This window comes from Alexandromys fortis, unplaced genomic scaffold, assembly GCF_014885135.2.
Source record: "Alexandromys fortis isolate MF-2015 unplaced genomic scaffold, M_Fortis_MF-2015_v1.1 scaffold_12, whole genome shotgun sequence".
Taxonomy (NCBI): Eukaryota; Metazoa; Chordata; class Mammalia; order Rodentia; family Cricetidae; genus Alexandromys; species Alexandromys fortis.
This window is the reverse complement of record NW_026067937.1, coordinates 2489649-2509808: the sequence shown is the minus strand read 5'-3', so window position 1 is coordinate 2509808 and position 20160 is coordinate 2489649. Positions and strand designations below refer to the sequence as shown.

Here is a 20160-nt window from a genome sequence, read left to right as displayed (position 1 = left end):
CGCCTTAGACACTTCCTTTTATTTTCTTTGTTTCCCTAAACCTCGGTCACATTTGGTCAAACCCACTTTTCCTACTCAAAGGAGGGGGCCCGACTTCTTTTATGATGGCTAGGGAGGAGGGGCAGAGTGTGGAAGTACAGGAGTGTAGACTTTAGATCTAGTTTCACCTCTGGTGTCATTCTTTTCTCTCCTAAATCTAACTTAGTTTAGCATGTTTAAAGACCTTCACCCAACAAAACATAGTAAATACATATTTAAATGGCCAGCATGTGTTTGCTGTACTGGCAGTGAAGTGACCATGACTCACTTTAAAGGACAATTTAACTTTGCCTAGGACAGTTGCATATGCAAAACGTTAGGATGTCACTGATATTAATTTTCCTAGATAATACAAACACCAAATCCTTAACCAAAGGCATTCTAAAAGCTTGGAGTGAAGTCTTAGGATTTTAAAGAAGTTATAAGATTTTCCTCCCTTTGTGCCTAAGTTCTCTGCGTAAGGTTGCCAATTTAGGAGGCATGGTATCCAATAAGCCTTGAATTTCAGATAAACATATTTTTTGTCATTATATGCGAATCTAAATATTCCCAAGACATACTAAGAAAGTCTTTGTTATTTAGCTGAAATCCACGTTTAGCTGAGTGTCCTGTATTTTGACTGGCAGCTCCACTTTTCCCTAACAAGAACTCACAGTTTACTGAGCATCGGCTTTTGTTCCCAAATGGGACGCATTCCCCGCCCCGCACACTGTCCTTAGTGAAGCTGCTGCTGCCAGCAAGTAATCTGAGACCTCTGGAAACCAAGTAACTTGGCTGAAGCTGGAGCTGCAGATACAGTTTTCAAATTCAGGCTTTTCTGATGCCACGGCCCAGACTCTGTCCTCCAGAGCGGTGGTTCTCAACCTTCCCAATGCTGTGACCCTATAACATGCCGTAGTGACGACTCCCACCCCAAGCGTAAAATTATTTGTTGTTGCTTCTTCACAACTGTGATTTTGCTACTCTTAAAAATTGTAAATTTTGGAGACAGAGGTTTGCCAGAGGGGTGGAGCCCCCCAGGCCTCATGAGAAGTGATGGATGATCAGTATTTAAACAATGGATTGGATCTGGCATCGGTTGAATATTTATTTGGCTTTTCCACTTGAAAGAACAAGGCATATAGAAACGATGTAGGTGAGAAAGAGACATCTTCTCCGTTTCCACATATTATTTAGAAGGAGCGGCGTCCCCTCTAAAGCATTTAAAGGAAATGACACTCCAATTCATAGTAAGAAACACATTTTCTAAATCGACTTTGCCAAAGCAGTGTAGGTTTGCAGCGAAACATCGCCCTCTACTGGACAGACTGGCATTCTGCAACGGTGGTAGATTCAAAACAGAACAAAAGTTAATTCTATTAGGTGTCAAATCCCATTATGAATAACTGCTATCAGGCGTCCTTCAGTGTGGCTCTTGACACTGGAAGCAGAGAACTGATGACTTTCCATTTGCTTCTGGTGGTGGCTGAATGAAGAGCGCGGAATGAGCACAGCGCCGACTACAGGGCACACTGGAGTAGTCCTGTTTGGGGACTATCGAAATCGTCAGAATGAACCAGCCCCAGCGAATACAGAGAGCGTCACACGGAGAGGACCCATGAAGGGAGAAGACAGCCTGTGCTGCTGAGCAAGGGGCCTGTGAGTAAGATAAACCTCATCTGATTGCCTTCCCTTCCTACTGTAAGCCAGGCGGCCCTTAGAGAGTGATCTGAGCCCAACCATTGTGTGTGTGTGTGTGTGTGTGTGTGTGTGTGTGTGTGTGTGTGCATGCACAAAGGAGTATGGAGGTCAGAGACCAACCTTAGCTCTCGTTCCTCAGATGCCATCCACTTTGGTTTTTGACACATGGTCTCTCACTTGGCTTGGAACTCATCAGACAGGCTGGGTGGCAATACTACTACGTGAGCTTTTATTTTATTTTATTTTATTTTGTGGGTTCTGGGTATTAAATTTAGGTCCTCATGTTCACACAGCAAGCTCTTTCACCTAAACTCTACAAGCCTCCGTTCCCTCATCTGATCACTGGTTACTATGGAAGTAGGCACTGAGTAGGTGGTGGGAGGATGAGGGGTAGCATCTGCTGTGGTTGATGTCTGTGCCTTCCTCAGACTTATATGAGGAAATCCTCAGCTTCACAGTTAGGAAGTGACAAGGCCATGATGTCAGAGAGTCGTGAATGGAACCGTGTCTTTATAACCGAGGCCACAGAGGACCCCTCACCTCCACTCACATATGCAGGAAGAAGCAAATAACCGACGTGGTCACGTGCTCCTCCACCAGACACAGACTCTGCTGCCATCTTGATCTTGGACACTCCAGTCTCTAGAACAGTGAGAAATAATTTCAGGTTTTTATAAGCAGCTCAGCTTATGCTATTTTACCATCGCAAGCCAAGTAAATGAAGACACTCTTAAGAAAGGTAGTGTATCGCTAAGTCAGACTCAGTATATATGCAATAGAACTTCACTGCTAGCTCTGCCAAAGCTAGTTAAATCTTAAAGCATAAACATCCGTGGACTGGAAACCCCCCCTAAATTCATGTGCTGATTCCTGATCTCCTATGACAGTCTCAAGAGGTGGGGCCTCTCCAGTGGGATTAGAGACCTTTTAAAGTCTTCCTAGAGACTTCCAGCCCCTTCTCCTCTGCAGTACTATAGCCACAGTAGAGGTAGCTACCTAGGCCCCGGAGAAGCGTCTTCACGGACCCTACCAGCACTTTAGTCTTGGGTTCCCCAGATTCCAGAACTGCGGGAAATAAACTGACCTTGTTTATATGCTTCCTGGTCCAAGACACTTTGTTATAGCTGCCTAGATAGGCTAAGGCACTTTTTCTCAACTCCCCCTTTTCCTGAAGTTTTCCATGCTTGCAGAGTTATGACAAACAGAAGATTTAAGTTCATCAAAATTTTAAATCAACATTTTTTTAAGGAAATCAATGTGACTTGGCAAAGATATTTTGGAAAAGAAACTGCAGAAATACATCAAACTGTGGAATGTGTGCTGAAGGTAGTCTACTCGGTTAACTGACGTTCCTGGAGAGTTTTGCTCACCTTAAATATTCTCCAAGGCTGACTGACTAGAGCTTCAGGGACTGCCTGGAGGCAGGAAAGGTTGGGTTGCTGGACTGGAGCCTAGCCATCTTGGGCTATCATAGCCCCTTAGTGATTGCTTGCCTACCTGTGTGTGTATGACCTGACATCCTTGTAAATCCTTGGCAAATCTAGCTGGAAGGTACAAACAGTCCCTCACTATCATCAACCTAGCCTAGAGGCTAGGAAAGTCATCGGAGAACATCCGAATCCTGCTATTATGAGATAACACTTTGCTGTAACTGACTTTCCTGATGTTTCTACCAATGTATTTGAAAAGCAGCTTCATGTATGACTTTCTTTGAACCTATAGAAACTTCATGAGAACTGTTACATTTGAACCTGGTATTCGAGGTCATCTAATTCTGAGTTCCTGGGCCACTCATTCTTAGCTCTAGAATAAATCACCTCTTTCTCCCTTGGAGATGAGAATTGTGAATTGAGAAATTTTTATGCTGTTGCTTTAATTTTCAAAACTAAAGAAGGGGATTAAAACATATAAACATCTCTACCATGTTAAGCATATCCTAAGATATGGTCAACTGTACATTTGACTTTTTGGAGCTGTCATTACTGGAAATGACATATCAAGGGCTGTCCCTTGCAGGGTTCCTTCTGTTTGGTGGGACCCACATCTTCACATCCCCCTTTACCAGTGTCACAGACCAAAGCACCTGTAGAGACTGTTAATGGTAAAAATAAAATGGTGCCATTCCCTTGAGTGGATGCAGTGGGCAGTGAGTCCCAAGACCATGGCTGACCATGAAGGCAGCCAGTCCCAGGCAGGGAGCCACATGGGTAAGAGACAGAGACATTAACAGGTACACCATGCAGAGAAAGTGGGTATATTAGTGGGCTATGGAGGGGAAGTGGGGAAGGGGAGAAGAGAGAAGAGAAGGGAGAGAGAGAGAGAGAAAGAGAGAGAGAGAGAGAGAGAGAGAGAGAGAGAGAGGGAGGAAGGGGAGACGTAGAGAAGGGAGAGGGGCAGAAGCTGCCTCTTCGGGAGAGAGATGAAAAGGAAGGAACTCAGGCTGGAAGCCGAAGGAAGATCTGCTTGCCTCAGTAAACAGGGAAAGCATAGGGTTATGTAGAGAATGCTGTGAGGATTCAAACAATTTCAACTATGTCCAGAGCTTTAGAAGCAAGGCCAACAAAAATAGTGACAATGGATAGCTATATTGCAGGTGTTTGAATACTGTTGTAGCGCTTTAGCCATTTGGGGCAAATGACTCCAGGCCATGCTCCACCAAACTAAGATTCACAGGAACTAGCAACCTGGCCAAGATTCAGGGTAGGATTGACAGCTTGGGTGTGGGTTCTAAACAGGCCACTCCACACTGGAGCTCAGTTGGAATTCTTTGAATAGACTTTCCACCTGTCAGGAACTTATATTCACGTGTCACATGACAGAGTGCAAAAGGAGATGATGAATGGGCCACACGCCAGGTTTTACTTCAGATGACCTCTTCTGGACCCCTGAAACTTCAGTTACAGACATGTGAGCCGCCATGTGGGTGCTAGAAACACAACCCAGGTCCTCTGGAAGACTAAGGTGTTCTTAAGAATTGAGCCATGGCTCCAGCCCCACCTGGTGGGAATTTTAGGAGGCTGCACATTCTCATAGTTGGCAACGATTTTTGTCTTTGTTTTCTTGAGACAGGGTTTCTCTGTGTAGCTTTGGAGTCTGTCCTAGAACTCACACTGTAGACCATGCTGGTCTTGAACTCACAGAGATCCGCCTGCCTCTGCCTCCTGAAGTCATGCACCACCACCACCAGGCAGTTGCCAATGTATTTTTAAACAGGGCTCGTGGGTAGGTCAAGCCTCCTTCTGAACAGGTAGGGAGTTAAAGGTATTTTCTCCATATACAAAATACAGAGTGTGATGGAAGGGACTGGATTGATATCCCTGACTCCCGACTTCCTGCCCAGAAACCCTTTCTCAATGTAAGAGAATGGAGACAAAATATCTCCACTTTGTAAAGCAAGACGTAGTTGCGTTGGGGGAAAGGGTGTCCCTACTGATAGCACAGCCCTCAGGTATGAAAGAACTTCGGAAGAGGTGAGGATGAAAACAGGAATGGCTTCATCAAAATTCCCTGGCAAAAAAACACCCTGCTCCAGCAGTCTCTGAAATCTTTATCCAAAGAATGAGCTCTATTGATTGGGAAACAGTGCTCAGGGCTAGGGCCGAAAAGGATCTCTAATAAGCATAAGGATGGATTCTATTGCTAGGGGCTGCAAGAGTACTCTTTCACAAAGAGAGGAGTTCAGAGGTGCTTAGCTCCTAGAATAACAAGGGAACCCAGGTCACAGTCTAGGTGACCAGGCACTCTCTTCCTGCAGTAGAGGGCAGGCCTGCTGCAGAACACTTCCAGCTCCTCCACTGCTTCTCTAGGCTGTGCTCCCTACACAGTTGCATAAAAGAAACCTAGACATGGGCTTTCTTTCTTTCTTTCTTTCTTTCTTTCTTTCTTTCTTTCTTTCTTTCTTTCTTTCTTTCTTTCTTTTTTTTTTTTTTAACCTAGATTTAAAGTCAGGGTCTTTCTGGGAACTATTTCAGGACAGAAGTTAACTGCATTACGATATCAGTTACTGTTCTCCAGAGAAACCAACTCAGTTAGGTGTGTGTTATACAATCCACTCAACTAGATGTCACAGTGTAGACATCAATAACTCTGCTGAAGTAGACTCTGGCAACACAGCCCAACCATTAGATGCTGATTTACTGATCTACTTAGTAATTTTAAGCATTGTTCCTACTGTCTATTTTCCAGGCATGACTTGTTACCTAAAGCAGAATGACCTGGAGGAACAGAAGAAACAATGGTCGTTGTCCTTAACAACCCACTGACTGCTGCTTACACCTAATTTTGCTTGCCTGCAGCCCTATCTGTGGTTTTAGAGTAATTTGAACCAGACCCAATCCCGAGGCCTTGGCTACTGTTATGCCCAAATCTGCGAAGTCTCCCAAAGGCCAACAAGGAGACCGAGTCCCGTATGTAGAAGCAAAGAGCCTTTATTTTGTGCAAGTTTGCAAACTTGATCTCTCAGCATGTCCAACGTATTGGAATAAACGAAGAGCCCCGAGCTCAGTTATGAGTTGAGTTTTTACACTAGTAAAAGTGGGGGTGAAGGGTTTCTGAGGTTCAGGACCCCTGATTGGCTGACATTTGTCTAGGGGTGTCCTGGTGCGTGTGTGCTGGCAGGTGATCCTATCTACAGTGGTTGGAAGTTAGGCATTTCCTTTGGTCTGGTGGTGCTGAGGGTAATCTCAGTTTGTGGTTCTTTCTGCAACCAGGTATTGCTTCAGGGTAAACTACTGAGACTCTGGCCTATTAAATTTATGGATGACTGAGTCTTACTCTGGCAGTTGATAAGGGTTGGAAGTAAAGAACTTCCTTCGGGTGATCTGTTCATATTTAGCTTATCATGGCTGGCTCCTACAGTGACAGAGCCTCTCTTCCACTCTTACCAGTTCCGGCATGGTTTTTTCAGGATTCTGGGGACATTACCGATCAGAAAACAAAGGGGCAGAAGATGGCTCATCTGGCAAAAGTCTGGTGAACTGAGTTGGATGCCCATGTAAAGGTAGAAGGAGAGAAATAAATCTAGGTGTCCTTTGACCTCCCAACATAACCACGGTGCTCACAAAGTAATAGTACACTTTTAGTTTCCAAAATAGTTTGCTTTCCACAACTTTGATGTCACCTAATAGAACCAATTTACAAAGCTAAAGGGTTATTTGGCTCCTAGGTTCATAAACTGTTGGGTCTTTGATATTTATTTTCAAGGAGACACCAGCAGATGTCAGCAAAAACTAAGGTGTCACATGAACTTTCAATAAACACTAAGTTTTTTCACAGGGTGACTATGATTTAAGTGGGAAGTTTCACATGAAAGGTTGGTCCAGCTAGGACCAGCCACCTTGTTCGGCACAGTCAACCAACCTCCCTTTTGGGAGGTTGAGAGAGGTGTGAGTAGAGAAATATGGATTTCTGGGAGGTAAAACTTTCCCAAAGATTCAAATGTTCTTGTTAAACAAACCTAACAACAGATAGGGATTCTTTCCAGTGGTAAGCTGGCTTAGCTGATAAAGTGCTTGCTGCTCACGTAAGGATGGGTTTGGATCCCCAGCACCCACATTTGTGGTTGTGGTAGCCACCTGTAATCAGACTAAGGGTGACTCCCTGCATAAGCTGACCAGCTAGAACAGTCCAATCAGCAAGCTCCAGGGCCAGGAAGTCATCCAGCCTCAATAAATAAAGTGGCAAGGAATAGAGGAGGCATCCAAGTCAATCTGGGGCCTACACATCCACGTGCACACGTACACACACACACTTAAAATAACAGCAAGCCTGCATTGTTTCTAAAATAGTCTTTATTAGTTTACTCAAGATCAGATATACATTTGTCTACAAACGCTGCAATATGCTCATTGTTTGGTCCCCAAATGGACAAAGAACAAACAGCAAAACTGTTCAAGATGTTTCCCCTTGGAAAAAGTTATTACTGTCTACAAAAAGATCTGTTCAAAGGAATGCTGAAATATAGCCATTTTATATAAGGTCTTTCTCCATTAGAAATAGACTCGCGCTGTAAGCAAAAATAAATGCCTACAACTTGGCAGTGTGGTGACAAATGCATGTCAGCCTGGGAAGGCTGAGGTAAGAAGTCTGCAGGGCTCCCAGGCCAGCCTCTGCTATAGAGCAAGGTCCTGCTGCAAACAAAACAAAACAATACACACAAAAAATGCTCTGAAGAGCACAAGCACATTTAGGAATCAAAGGAGAAACAAGAAAAAATGACTATAATCAAAGGATCCTAAGGATCCATTTAAAACTGGAGTCTACCTATACCCCTACAAAATAGTTAAACTTAGGGAAAAAAAATCCTGCCTTTTAATTTAAAAATGTAGTTAAAGCTTTATTGATACTACTCAGCTGAAATTCAGATCCAAGAACTATCAGTTTCTGATAGCTGGGCCAAAGAAAAAACTTAAAAGAACATTTAATTCCAAGTTAAAATTTTTATCAAAGAAAAACCAGTGAGTGTAGAGATAAGAAAATGAACAAAAAAATGGTATTCTAATGGTCAATTCAACTCACTACACCCATACAGATTTCTCTCCAGAAACTTAAGTTCTACTTTCTCTCTCTACTTTTTTCATCACCCCCGCAAGTGACATTTTCAGAACTCTCACTCAAATGTGTGAGCCAATGGGTATGTAGTTCTCAGAGTACAGAAATAATGCTGCAATGATTTTAATAAAAATGGCCCCATTGGCTCACACATTTGAAGGCTTAATCACCACCGAGAGGTACTTTTTGCTAAGGTCTTGTTGGAGGAAGTGTGTCACCGGGCATGATGAGCTTTGAGATTTCCCAAGTCCAGGCCAGGCCCAGCCTCTTTCTCTGCCTGTGGATAGGGATGTAAAGGTCTCAGACACTGCTCTAACACCTGACGGCACACCACCAGCTCTCTACCACAGTGGCCTAAGCCTCTGAACTGCAAGTGAGCCACAAGAAAATGCTTCCTCTTCTAAGAGCTGTCCTGGCCATGATGCCTTCGCGGCAATGGACAGCAACAGCGACAAAAACCTACTTTACTCATCATGTACTGTGTTCACGCTTTACATGGAAAAAGAGGAAGGAATTCTCCCCAGGGACTAATTTTCATAAAGAACATGAAAGCCAACAGCATGAGCATCTGTACTCATCTCTAGTCGGAGGAAAAGAACTGTATCTTAGCACTCAGGAATCTAGGCCATTTCTAAAGCAGTCTAACATCCAACAACTCTGTTGCACTGAGATCACTTTTTTGTCACAGGCCCTGTTCCCAGCTATGGGCTGGGCCTATCTGCACAACAGTGCAGGGCCACAACACCAGAAATGCTAATAACCAAGGGGGATGAGGACTGCTATATGGCCTTTAAATATCCATCAAAATAATACAACTTGTAGCTATAAATGGACATGAAAATAAAAGTTTATGTACTCAGAACTGAAGTTTTATTTTATTGCCAAAAGTAGTCTGAAGTATTTGTCCGTTTTGTTAATAACATACTAAACAGGAACTTTTCTGACCAGTCCAGTGTTGCAAAATATCTATTTACAATAAACAGCCTTGAATGGGAAGGTTTCACCATCACTTTTCCTGGGACAATCTTTCTGCTCACCACAGCCTCTTTCCTCAGCGATGTGGGCAGCTTCCAGCATCAGGTTCCTCAAGGCATGTCTGTCTCCGGAACAGCAATGGCAGCAAGACTCCCATGACCAGCGACGTCAACAATTCCATTCACGACTGATCCAAATTTACATCCACAATGCTCACTGCTCACTTCTTTGCTGGCCAGGTATTTGGGTGATCACTTTTGTAAAATATCATATGGGTGACAAGGAGATAACAGACCATATGCTTTGCTGTAAGTGAATTAAATAACAGGTGTACAGAGAGCAAACACTGGCAGAACGGAAAAGCAGCTCACGATTGGCACAGAGCACGAAGCACAGCCGCTAAGCACACCCTGACTTCTGCACTGCTGAGCTACAACTCCATGCAGCTAATAGTAAACTGAGGGAAACACAAATCTAGGAGATGGGCAGGATTCAACTAAACCCTCACTACTGAAGTCTGTGCATATGGAACCCTAAGAGGTGCAAACTACCTACACTTGTTAGATCGGCCCAGACAGGCTTAGAGCTGGCTCTGGAGAAACAACCCATCTAAATTTAGATCAAATAAACAACTGTAAAGCACCCCCGATGCAACCAAATTCACACTGAAGTATTTCAGATTTATTTTCCAACGTTAAGCTATAGTTGCATTTCAAGCGACAGGACTTTAGAAAGAGAGAAAGGAGTTTTAAAGACTCATAGTTTTATACTATAAATTACCCAGCATGTTTATTATGGATTATTTCTCCTCCTTCAATCTCTATTTGCTCATACAGCCACTTGCGGTCACAGCGGCACTCTGCTCCGCATTTGGTGGACCCACAGGTGGGGCAGGCGTAGAAGCATCCCAGGCAGTCCTCGTCAAGGCAGTCGCAGAGGTCCATGCCACTGAAAATCAGCAGACCCTGGCTGTCATAGACTTTACTCTTTGCTGGAATAATTTGTCTGTAAAATAAAACAGTGAGCTGCACTTCATACATGCTATCTTTAAATATTTAGTTGAAAATAAGATAATGAAAAAATTAAGCAGATAAATACTTTTCTGTAGGGATCAGCACATCATTTACCAGGCTCTGGCCTAATTCATACTCTGCAGAAGAAATTTCAGATGGGAGGAGGTGACCCAACTAGTGCTGAAAGTCAAAAGGCACTCCAGTGGCTCAGACGGTAAACAGATGGCGTACAAGCCTGATAACTGAGGTGCCTCCTGAACCCAAAGCAAGAGACAAAACAGACTCCGGTTTTCCTGACTTTCACACAGGCATCTGCATACATACACACACTCGGATGTATGCACACGGCTTCACACAGCTTACACAGGAATGGCAGTGACTTGTTTCACTAGTTACCAAATGACAGACACTGCTTGTGAACACAGGACACAACCTCTAGAGGTCTTACACTCTAATCAATCTGTTTTGTGTTTCTTAATGACTTCTGGCAAATCTGGTCTGAAAATATCTCACATCAATCAATGGAAAAACTTATGAGAAGGAATAAAGGTAAAAATGTTGATTTCAGTTAGAAAATAGCCTGACCTGTTATAATAAATTTGTCAGTATTTTTTGACATACTTAATTTAAAGATATATTATAAAAAACTTAGTTCTTGTTCTTTCTGTTGACTGTACTAGAACTGTATGTCTACTTTGGACCTGTGCAAAATCGAAAGTACTCTTGGGCTCTCATAAGTGCAATGACCTTTTTGGTCAGCTCTCTCCCAGGAAGCAGAGATCATCAGTAGCAAATTCTGCAAACAGTAACTTTGCCAAACTCTAAGGTATTTCTTTAACTGTTTTAACTCTCACTCCAAAACATTACATCATTTACTTTATGCTACCCTCCAGAAAGCTTCTGGAATTCCAATAGATGCTTTACTTTCCTATGAGTAACAGCCAAGGCTTTTGGAAGGTTTTTACTAATTCTGAATACAACGTAGAATGACTGGTCAGAAAACTGAAAGTTAAGAGAAAAACATAGATACCATGCCTCTGGAACAGTTAACAGCTCCAGATGACGGCCAGCAGCCTACCTGTCAGAGCCAGCGCTCGAGTTCTTGGTGAGCTTCCTTTTCTCCCTCTTTCCACTTTCTGGAGCAAATTCTGTCTGCTTTCCCGGGTTTGTGAACTGCAGGGAGCGCAGAGCTTTAGCAGTTCTTCCCTGGATGGAGGAAGGAGATCAGCGCGTCAGTTAGTCTCACACCAGACAGGAGGACTTCACTTAGCACCGACCCCGAGCAGCCCCACTGGGGAGGGTGCGTGGGAAAATCCACTCTTCTAGTTTATATGCCATCTTTACTATTAATTATCTGCACTGCTTTTGCTATTTGAGTCTCTTGGACTACAGGTGCCAGAGACCGGCACACTGAGGAGAGCCATAGCTGTCAGCACAAGGAGAGACGACAGCAAAAGACATCACACACCCAACAGCACAGAACCAAGGTTCCAAATAACAATTCTTTAGGAGGAGAGAAGCAATTAGGCTTCATGTTCTAAACTATGTAACATTTTTTTAAGGTTTTGACAAAACAAAATTCTGATGCTTAAGGATTTAAGTCTGTTATTTGAGGCGGTAAAAATAAGTGGTCTTTTGGAATGTTTTTATACATCCAAAGTCAAGAATAAGTTGTTTTTCAAGGCGTTCTTATACTCCTAAAGTCAAGACTAAATGATGGGGGTTACTGGCCATGAAAAGACAATGGAATGAGGTGAAGATGCTGAAGGGATAGTCAGCAAGTGTCTACGGTGACCTTCAGATAGTGCTGGTCCTGGAGACGGGCCCGAGAGAAACACAACATACACAACTCAAAATGATAGCTGTTCATTAATTCAGCAAGAAGGAGAAAACCGAGAAAGTATGCTAGCATCAAAAATTATACAATGCTTATGAAGAGGAGCTCTGAGAAGTGCTCTGAGAGGATAAACGCAGCTTCTCTGATACAGTCAAATGACCTGCATAAAGGCAGGTGGACAGGGAAGAGGCAAACAATATCTCATACTTTACAATGCAAAACCGTGCGGTCTTTGAGAACAGGAAGCCCTAAGTTTAACCTTAACCATATCCAGAATTTAGACACAGAAGCTTTATAAAAAGTCACAAATGGCTGGGTGGCGGTGGTGCATGCCTTTAATCCCAGCACTCAGGAAGCAGAAGCAGGTAGATCTCTGTGAGTTCATGGCCAGCCTGGTCTACTAGAGCTAGTTCCAGGACAGGCTCCAAAGCTACAGAGAAACCCTGTCTTGAAAAACCAAAAAAGTCACAAATATTTAAAAATCTTTAACAAGGAAGAATGGGATAATTTCAAAGGAGAAAAACTGCAATTAAACTCAATGACTTTTGGACACTGTGATTCATGCCTGGGATTCCTAGTTCCCGGGAGGCTGACAGAATCATTGCCATGAGATTGAGGCCAGTTTTGACTACATGGAGAGGTCCAGGCCAGTAAGCTACAGAGTCAGCCCCCATCCCAAAACCAGAAGAAATTAATCATATCAATTATAAACCAGGTCTTTGATATTCTCTCTCTCTCTCTCTCTCTCTCTCTCTCTCTCTCTCTCTCTCTCTCTCTCTCTCTCTCTCTCTCTCATTCCTGCACACAAAGAGACATTCTTCCTGGTATAATCTCTCCAGTAGGTGACATCCATTTAGCTACTTCAGTATCTGAAAAGGATCCAAGTTCCCCGAGTAGGCCTCTGCCAACGATCTAAAGGCTATTCCTAATGTCTCCTTCCTAAGGTCCAAGAATACAAGCTGCAGCCTTGGAGTCTAGGGCACATTAGGTTCTTTCTTTCTAAGCCCTTGTTTAGTGTTTATTCCGGACCTTGAGAGTATGGAAACATTTTGAAACATAATTTTATTTCACCTCAACTTTAAATCTGTTATATGCTAAGGAATGTGATAAAAATGTAAATATAATTCTTTACAGTTACTCTGTCTAGCTTAAGTCCCAAACTGTAGAAAGCACAAGAGCATCTATACATACATCTGACTCCGGTTTCCGTCTCTGGCGATCATCTGAATCAACATCCACACTTCCATTAATAATCTGGGTACATTTTGGGCAAAGCTTCCAACCAGGTACCAGCTGTCTTCCAAACTTTGCGCTCAGAAACGTGGCATCATCTAAGTCAATTACATGCAGATTCTTTTTGGCTAGCTTTTTGTGTATGTTAAACGGGTCACAACATGACTTCTGTAACTCCTCAAATCTGTCAATATAAATTTTTACATGATGAAAACAAATTGTATTATTCCCAGAGAGGGTCATTCCAGTCCTAAGCTGAAGTAGAAGCATGTCATTTGATGACAGTTCCTGCAAAGTCTTGAAACCTGTGTGCCGAGTATAGAAGGTTTTATGGCAGTCTTGTGTGGTCCGAAGCTGGACTCCAACTGAACATGGATCCATCATCCTTGAGTCTAGCACGTTTCCCTTGTTTTCTTTGTCTAGAAATTTCTTTGGTAGGTTAACCTAGAGAAAACATTAAAGACAGATTTGTACTAAAAACTGATTTGGAAAACTGCAAAAAATAGTAAAATGTAGCACTTCCTTAGAAATCAGAAGTAAAACACAGCAAACAAGTAGGAAACACCATAGCCCAGGGTAAGTAAGAATGTAATCAGTCCCGGAATGTGAGAAACAGTCCTTGTCAGGTCAGAACTACACCAGAACACTCCGTCACAGCACAACTGAAGGTCACATTACATGATGTAAGGAGAGAAAGAGAAGAAACAAGAACCAGCAGAGGTGCAACAGACAATGCTTTACACAATATACGAAAGCCGCAAAAGACACACGACACCTTATGGAATTCTACAAATTCAGTACCATGTTAATCTATAAAGACAACTGGAAATTCTACCCCATCATGCTGGAGTTAACTGGTCTGCATGAAAGAGAAAAGGTCCAAGAAAGTGTGGAAGAAAACAATGGCTGATTTACTAGAAAGATAATTAAAGACAGTATGATACTGCTGTAGTATAGACAAACACAAACTGATTGGGGTTTGTTGTATAATGTGATACTATAAATAGATGGGCATTAAAAATCAAAATGAAAAAGATTTTTGGCTAGCAGGGGAAAAGACAAATTAGAACTCTTCTGGATGAACAAACACCAGCTATAGATCTACGGATGAAGAATCACACACACAAAGCTTAAAGGCTAAAATCTTTACAAGAAAAGACAGAAGGCTTGAGACCACTGCAGTATGACTTCGTCCTCTGGGCATAGTATGACCATCCCGTGGCCATCTTGGAGTGGTGATTACTTTGGTCTGGTAACCATAGCAACTAACTGACAGTGAGGCTAGAAGCACACACAGTGACACGGAAAGTGCTAGGTTAACTGAAGAAAGGATTCAAGGATAAAGTCTCCAAGCAGCTGTCCCTTACGATGGGGCGAGCCTCTGAAATGATGTAGCTGTTTCAGGGTTACCTACGTTCGTACAAACGACCTCATCGATATTCTATAACATAAGCCAAATAAACTCACTGGCTCACCAGGATAGATCATTATTTAGATTTGGGGTTGGTGTCCCACCTGTGGTAAACAATGTGCACTCAGGAAAGTTAATGAAACAAACCGTGCAGTCAGCTGTGCAAGTATTACGATGGCCTGAAATCGGCTGAACAAGCAGAGAATACACTGTAGTCCTTGAGAAAGCCTTGTGGGATGAGACTACCAGTGATTCACGATGGCAGTTGCGTGGCTGTTGCTATGTATAAGACACCCAACTTGGTGGCTGATCTGGGTGAAAGAGAGAATGAGAAGGAAGTGCTGGTTGCCACTTCTTACAAGGATCCAAAAACTTGGAACCGAAGGAGAAAGTCTAGGTTAGTGAAGGAGAAAACAAGGTAGAAATGATCACAATTCAGTATGCAGAGGGGATCCTTAACAATGGCCTGGAACAGGAAACTCAAGAGCATTCTGCCCAGAACTCCCTAAATAAGGCCTAAGGCCCTGGGTTCAATCCCCAACACTGTATAAACAGGAGTGAGGGAACACTCCTACAATCTTAGCACTGGGGAGGCAGAACTGTCAGAAATTCAAGGTCATTCTCAGCTTCTAAGAAGGCTGTGGAGGCTAGTCTGTTTCAAAAGAGGGAAAATGTTATTTCGGAACTCAGGAAGTTTATTTTTAGAAATCCCAGCTCGTAGAGTACTATAATATTTGAAAGGTCAGGACTGGAGAGATGGCTCAGCGGATAAGAGCATTGCCTGCCCTTCCAAAGGTCCTGAGTTCAATCCCAGCAACCATATGGTGGCTCACAACCATCTGTAATGAGGTCTGGTGCCCTCTTCTGGCCTGCAAGCATACAAGCAGATAGAATACTGTGTACATAATAAATAAATAAATAATAAATATTAAAAAAAATTGAAGGGTCAATTGTTAAACTGCTGTCTGATCACTGCATCTTTAAAAACGTGTATAGGTTTTTTGCCTGCATGGAAATCTGTGTACAGGGTCAGTGCAATGCTACAAAGTGAAGCACTGGATGCCCTGAAATGGAGTTCCAGCTGTGAGCTGCTAGGTGGGGGCTGGGATTCAATCTAAATCTTGTGGAAGAGCAGCTGGTGCTCTTAACTACTGAACCATCTTCCTAGTCCCAGTCACTGTACTGTCTTAAAGTAAGGATCTCTCTGGTGTCACCGTTAAAGGAGAATTGTCTATAGTTGTTACCAGATACAGGATTATCAGTCAACTTTGTCAATTTGTGCTTCTGATATGCATTAAAAGATTTTATTTTAATCATGCCCTACATATTGCTAACAGGTTAATCCCACCTGTCTCAAATTATATCTAACTGGGCAATCCTGTACCTTTATCTGGTAAATTTGACATCCCCATTTTCAGAGCCTTCTAGTCAGCACAGAGCCTTTGCTAAACTTGATTTTCTGAAGAACAAGTTACAGGAACTGCTCAGTTTAAATGCCATAGCCAAGGATTAGTGTTTCATTCTTACACAAGGATGTTGGTACTACACAGTTAGCCACAAGGACCCAGGTGTTAGCCCTAGAACCCACAAAAGCCAAAAAGCTGAGTGCTCTGGTATACACTCTAATCATGACATTGGGGAAATGGAGACAGGAGGGGCTCACTGACTAGGGAATCTAGCTAAACAGGGCACTCCAGGCAGAGCAGAGAGACCCAGCCTCAAAACACACTGTGGAGAATGATTGAGGAAGCCATCCAACATCAATCTCTGGGTTCCATGTACATCAGCCTCCCCCCACCCTCCATCACACATAATCTGATCAAATACTAAGTGTTCAATAAAAATGAAATTTATAGGGCTGGAGAGATGGCTCAGTGGTTAAGAGCACTGGCTGTTCTTCCAGAAGTCCTGAGTTCGATTCCCAGCAACCACATGGTGGCTCACAACCATCTGTAATGAGATCTGGTGCCCTCTTCTGGCCTGTAGACAGAACAGTGTATGCATAATAAATAAATCTTAAAAAAAAAAAAAAAAGAGCTAGTTCCAGGACAAGCTCCAAAGCAACAGAGAAACCCAGTCTCAGAAGAAAAAAAAAATGAAATTTATAAACATTAAAATTCAGGGCCCTACAACACCATTTACTTGGGTAAACTATCAGTGAGTCCAGGCAGGTGGCCCTGATCAGCTTGTGCGTGTCAAGAGTCAGGCTAGCCATCCATCGTGAGGGTCACTCACACTCTGCTTTCAAAGTTCACACATGGGTTGTTCCTTCTCTGCTCCACTCCCCCATCCTTCACTGCAGCTCTCTGTCCTCCTCTAGGTTAAAGTTCTGCTGCACAGCCCTTTGGATCTGTTTACTCATGTGATCTGTGTGCTGGGAACAAGGTCTGCAATTACTAAGACATTTCTTCAACAGCTTCATGCTGCTCCCCTTACCTGCAAGGCTGCTCTGTTCTTCCAGGATACTGATGCAACTCCTCCCTTAACTAACAGTCAGAAACACAGGTTCTGTCCTGGAATTTAGAGATCTGTCTGCCTCTGCCTACCAAGAGCTATGGTTGAAAGTGAGTGCCATTACGACAGCTCAGAAACACTTTTAATACCTGTGCACTCTCAGACCCAGCAAAAACCAGAACCACACTGTCTGATGGAATCTGCGGTAAACAGGTGGGGAGGTCCGACGGACTTCCTAATGCACGGTGGACTACGTTAGTCTGGCCTCCATTTACCTGTTTCACCATGAACATCTTACCAGTAAAACACCTTTTCATTTAAACCGATTTCTAAGCAGTTACTTGGTTGACTTTTGCAAAACTCATCATGCACACTTGTGTGACAGTAATCATTTACCAGCCTTTCCCTTGTGGAAAATCAGTTAAGAGGCTGCTGGCCCATGCCTTCAACAGGCAGAGCTCTGAATTCCAGGCCAGCTTTGGTCTACCCAATGAGTTCCAGGACTGCTCAATGAAACACTAGCTCAAACAATAAATTAAAGAAACGAATAGGAAGGATCAGTATGCTCCAGACATCCTTTCTGATGACTAGAGTATACAAAATTCCCAAGGCAAGACAAGTAGTTTCTACTAACAAGTCCCTAACAAACACTACCCCCCTTGAACTTTTTGCTAATTTTGATCTCATGAATTTGAACCCTAAACTTAAGGAAATTTTCCAATATTTCTAATAAAACCCAAGTGTTCAAATACTTTCAAAATTATACCTAGACATTTCTAGTGACAAATACTAACATAGAATACATTATACTTTTAACTTCTGAATGGATCAGTATCATTTTGTTTTCCAAAAACACCTCTGACAAGTATTGAACTAAACCATTTGCTCCAGGCCCCCCCACCCCACCCCCAAGACAGGGTTTCTCTGTGTAGGCCTGGTTGTCTTGGAACTCACTCTGTAGAACAGGCTGGCCTTGGTCTACCTGCCTCGGCCTCCTGAGCGCTGGGATTAAAGGCATGAGAGACATTAACTCTATCCCTGGGGGTTTTATCCAAGAGGAAGCTCGGGATTTCCAGTGTCTCTATTTATTTATGAATAATGCACTGAACTGCTCATTCCCTCTCTAGGTCCATCGACTCTGGCCAATCACTGGCCGTCCCAGCAAAACCTCAGAGTATGGTGGTTCAAGGGTTACCTGTTCTCCAACCAGATCAAGCCGCCTTTACATCCCACAGACTCAAAGCAGTTCTTCCCAGCATCACTGCAGAGGGTGAAGGCAGGCACTCTACAGCGTGTTTTCCACCAACCCATGCAAAAGAGTAACTGCAAGTCTTTCTGCTCATCACACCTGGTTACTTGTTAGTCCCACCCCAACCCTGTACGGGACGCAGGCATTAAAGCCCCTTTGTTATAGCCACATCAGAATGATTCAAACCAGCAGACAGTCCAACATACACCTATCACGTACACTATACTTAGGGTAGGAATTTAAAAAACAAAACCAAATCAACCCACTGTTTAACCAAATCATCACATGAATCGGGCGGAAAGATTGTGAATTTAAAACTTAAAGAGGGGCTGGAGTGATGGTTTGGCGGTTAAGAGCACACTGGTTGCTTTTCCAGAAAACCTGGGTGCAATTCCCAGCACCCCCATGGTGGCTCTCAAACTTCTGTAACTCCAGTTCCAAGGGAATCAGACGACTTATTCTGACCTCCCTGGGTACCAGGCACGCACTGGAGCACAGACATACATGCAAGCTGAATACCGTACGTACAAAATAGTTTTTAAAGTCGGACGAGGTGGCATACGCCTCTAATCCCAGCGCTTGGGAGGCAGAGGCAGGCGGATTTCTGTGAGTTGGAGGACAGTCTAGTCTACAGAGGCTTCCGGGACTGCCAAGGCAACAGAGAAACTGTTTTGAAAAACAAACAAGCCGGGCATAGTGGCACGTGCCTTCAATCCCAGGACTCGGGAGGGAAGCAGAGGCAGAGGCAGGAGGATCTAAACCAAAAACTAGAGTCAGGCCCGGTTACTCGCATCTGTAATCCGCGCAACTCAGGTGGCCTAGAACGCTGGCGGATAGCTTGGCCAGTTCACCTAGAGCGAGTCCCCAAATTGATGAGGCTGGGGGTTGCAACTCAGCGGTGGAGCCCCGCAGCTTGCGCGAGGCCCCGGGTTCCACTCCCACTGCAAACTACAAAACTGCAGGCTGTGGCCCAGAAGCGGGAGCGGACCAACCCGGGACAGTGCAAGGCGAGGTGCCAGGCTGCTGCAAGCCACAAGCCCCCTCCGCCCTGCAGGCCTCCCCTCTCCTCTCCTCCTCCGGGTACCCCGCGGCCCCCCACATTCAGGTGCTCCCCGCAGCGTCCACTCACAGCCGTGCGGCCCGGTCTACTCGAACTGCTCCGGCACCTTGGTCCGGAAGCACCGGACCTACACAGGCCAGACTCGGCGCTCCACACTCCCGCCTGCCCCGCGCGGACACCGAGAGGACGGCAAGTGCGCCTAGAGAGGCCGCGCGCACCATAAAGAGGAGCCGGGAGCCGCCTAGAGAGGAGCCAGTGCGGCCGCCTCCGGAGGCGGAAGGTCTGAGTTTGGGGAAGAGGGGAGATGACTCAATCCAAAGCAAGAGTTGCTTCAGATGTTCGCCCTGGGGTGCTTGCGGCCTCCCGCGAGGATCGGGAGTTTAGGAAGCTCTTAGCAACCATGAGCTTCCTTAACCTCGTTTGCAAATCTGTCCTGTGCAGGTTACCAAACGTGTGCACCCAGGTACCCTCACACCTTGGAGGAGAGTTAGTTGAAAGCAACTCAGGAACCGACACCTACCTACCTACCTTTCTTTCTTTCTTTCTTTCTTTCTTTCTTTCTTTCTTTCTTTCTTTCTTTCTTTCTTTCTTTCTCTCTCTTTCTTTCTTCACTCTCTTTCTTTCATTTTCTTTCTTTTTTTTTTTTTTTTTTTTTTTTTT

The 20160-nt window shown here is 43.9% G+C and overlaps 1 protein-coding gene and 1 long non-coding RNA gene across 3 annotated transcripts; one reads left to right on the top strand and one right to left on the bottom strand.

Moving 5' to 3' along the window:
• Positions 1-1082: 1082 nt before the first annotated feature.
• Positions 1083-8649, top strand: LOC126504616 (uncharacterized). Its single transcript, XR_007592666.1, has 2 exons — positions 1083-1677; positions 5905-8649. It is a non-coding gene; the product is annotated as an uncharacterized lncRNA (long non-coding RNA).
• A 475-nt stretch (positions 8650-9124) lies between these two features.
• On the bottom strand, positions 9125-19709 carry Arl14ep (ADP ribosylation factor like GTPase 14 effector protein). 2 transcript variants are annotated; one of them, XM_050147027.1, is made up of 5 exons: positions 19570-19709; positions 13285-13770; positions 11335-11462; positions 10024-10248; positions 9125-9549 (listed from the first exon to the last, which is right to left on the bottom strand). In XM_050147027.1, exons 2-5 carry the CDS (start codon positions 13708-13710, stop codon positions 9495-9497), a joined length of 834 nt encoding a protein of 277 aa, XP_050002984.1. In that variant the 5' UTR covers positions 13711-13770; positions 19570-19709; the 3' UTR covers positions 9125-9494. The 2 variants fall into 2 exon arrangements, with proteins under 2 accessions (XP_050002984.1, XP_050002985.1); XM_050147028.1 differs by having other exon boundaries at positions 9125-9497.
• Between the last annotated feature and the right edge of the window lie 451 nt (positions 19710-20160).

What these genes read in the sequence shown, in the direction of transcription:
- Arl14ep (XM_050147027.1), bottom strand. Translation starts at nt 13,710, where the DNA reads ATGATGGATCCATGTTCAGTTGGAGTCCAGCTTCGGACCACACAAGAC. An exon ending in GACGGAAACCGGAGTCAGAT is followed by an intron (nt 11,463 to 13,284) that starts GTATGTATAGAT and finishes TCCTCCATCCAG; the next exon opens with GGAAGAACTGCTAAAGCTCT. An exon ending in TCGAGCGCTGGCTCTGACAG is followed by an intron (nt 10,249 to 11,334) that starts GTAGGCTGCTGG and finishes TTTATTTTACAG; the next exon opens with ACAAATTATTCCAGCAAAGA.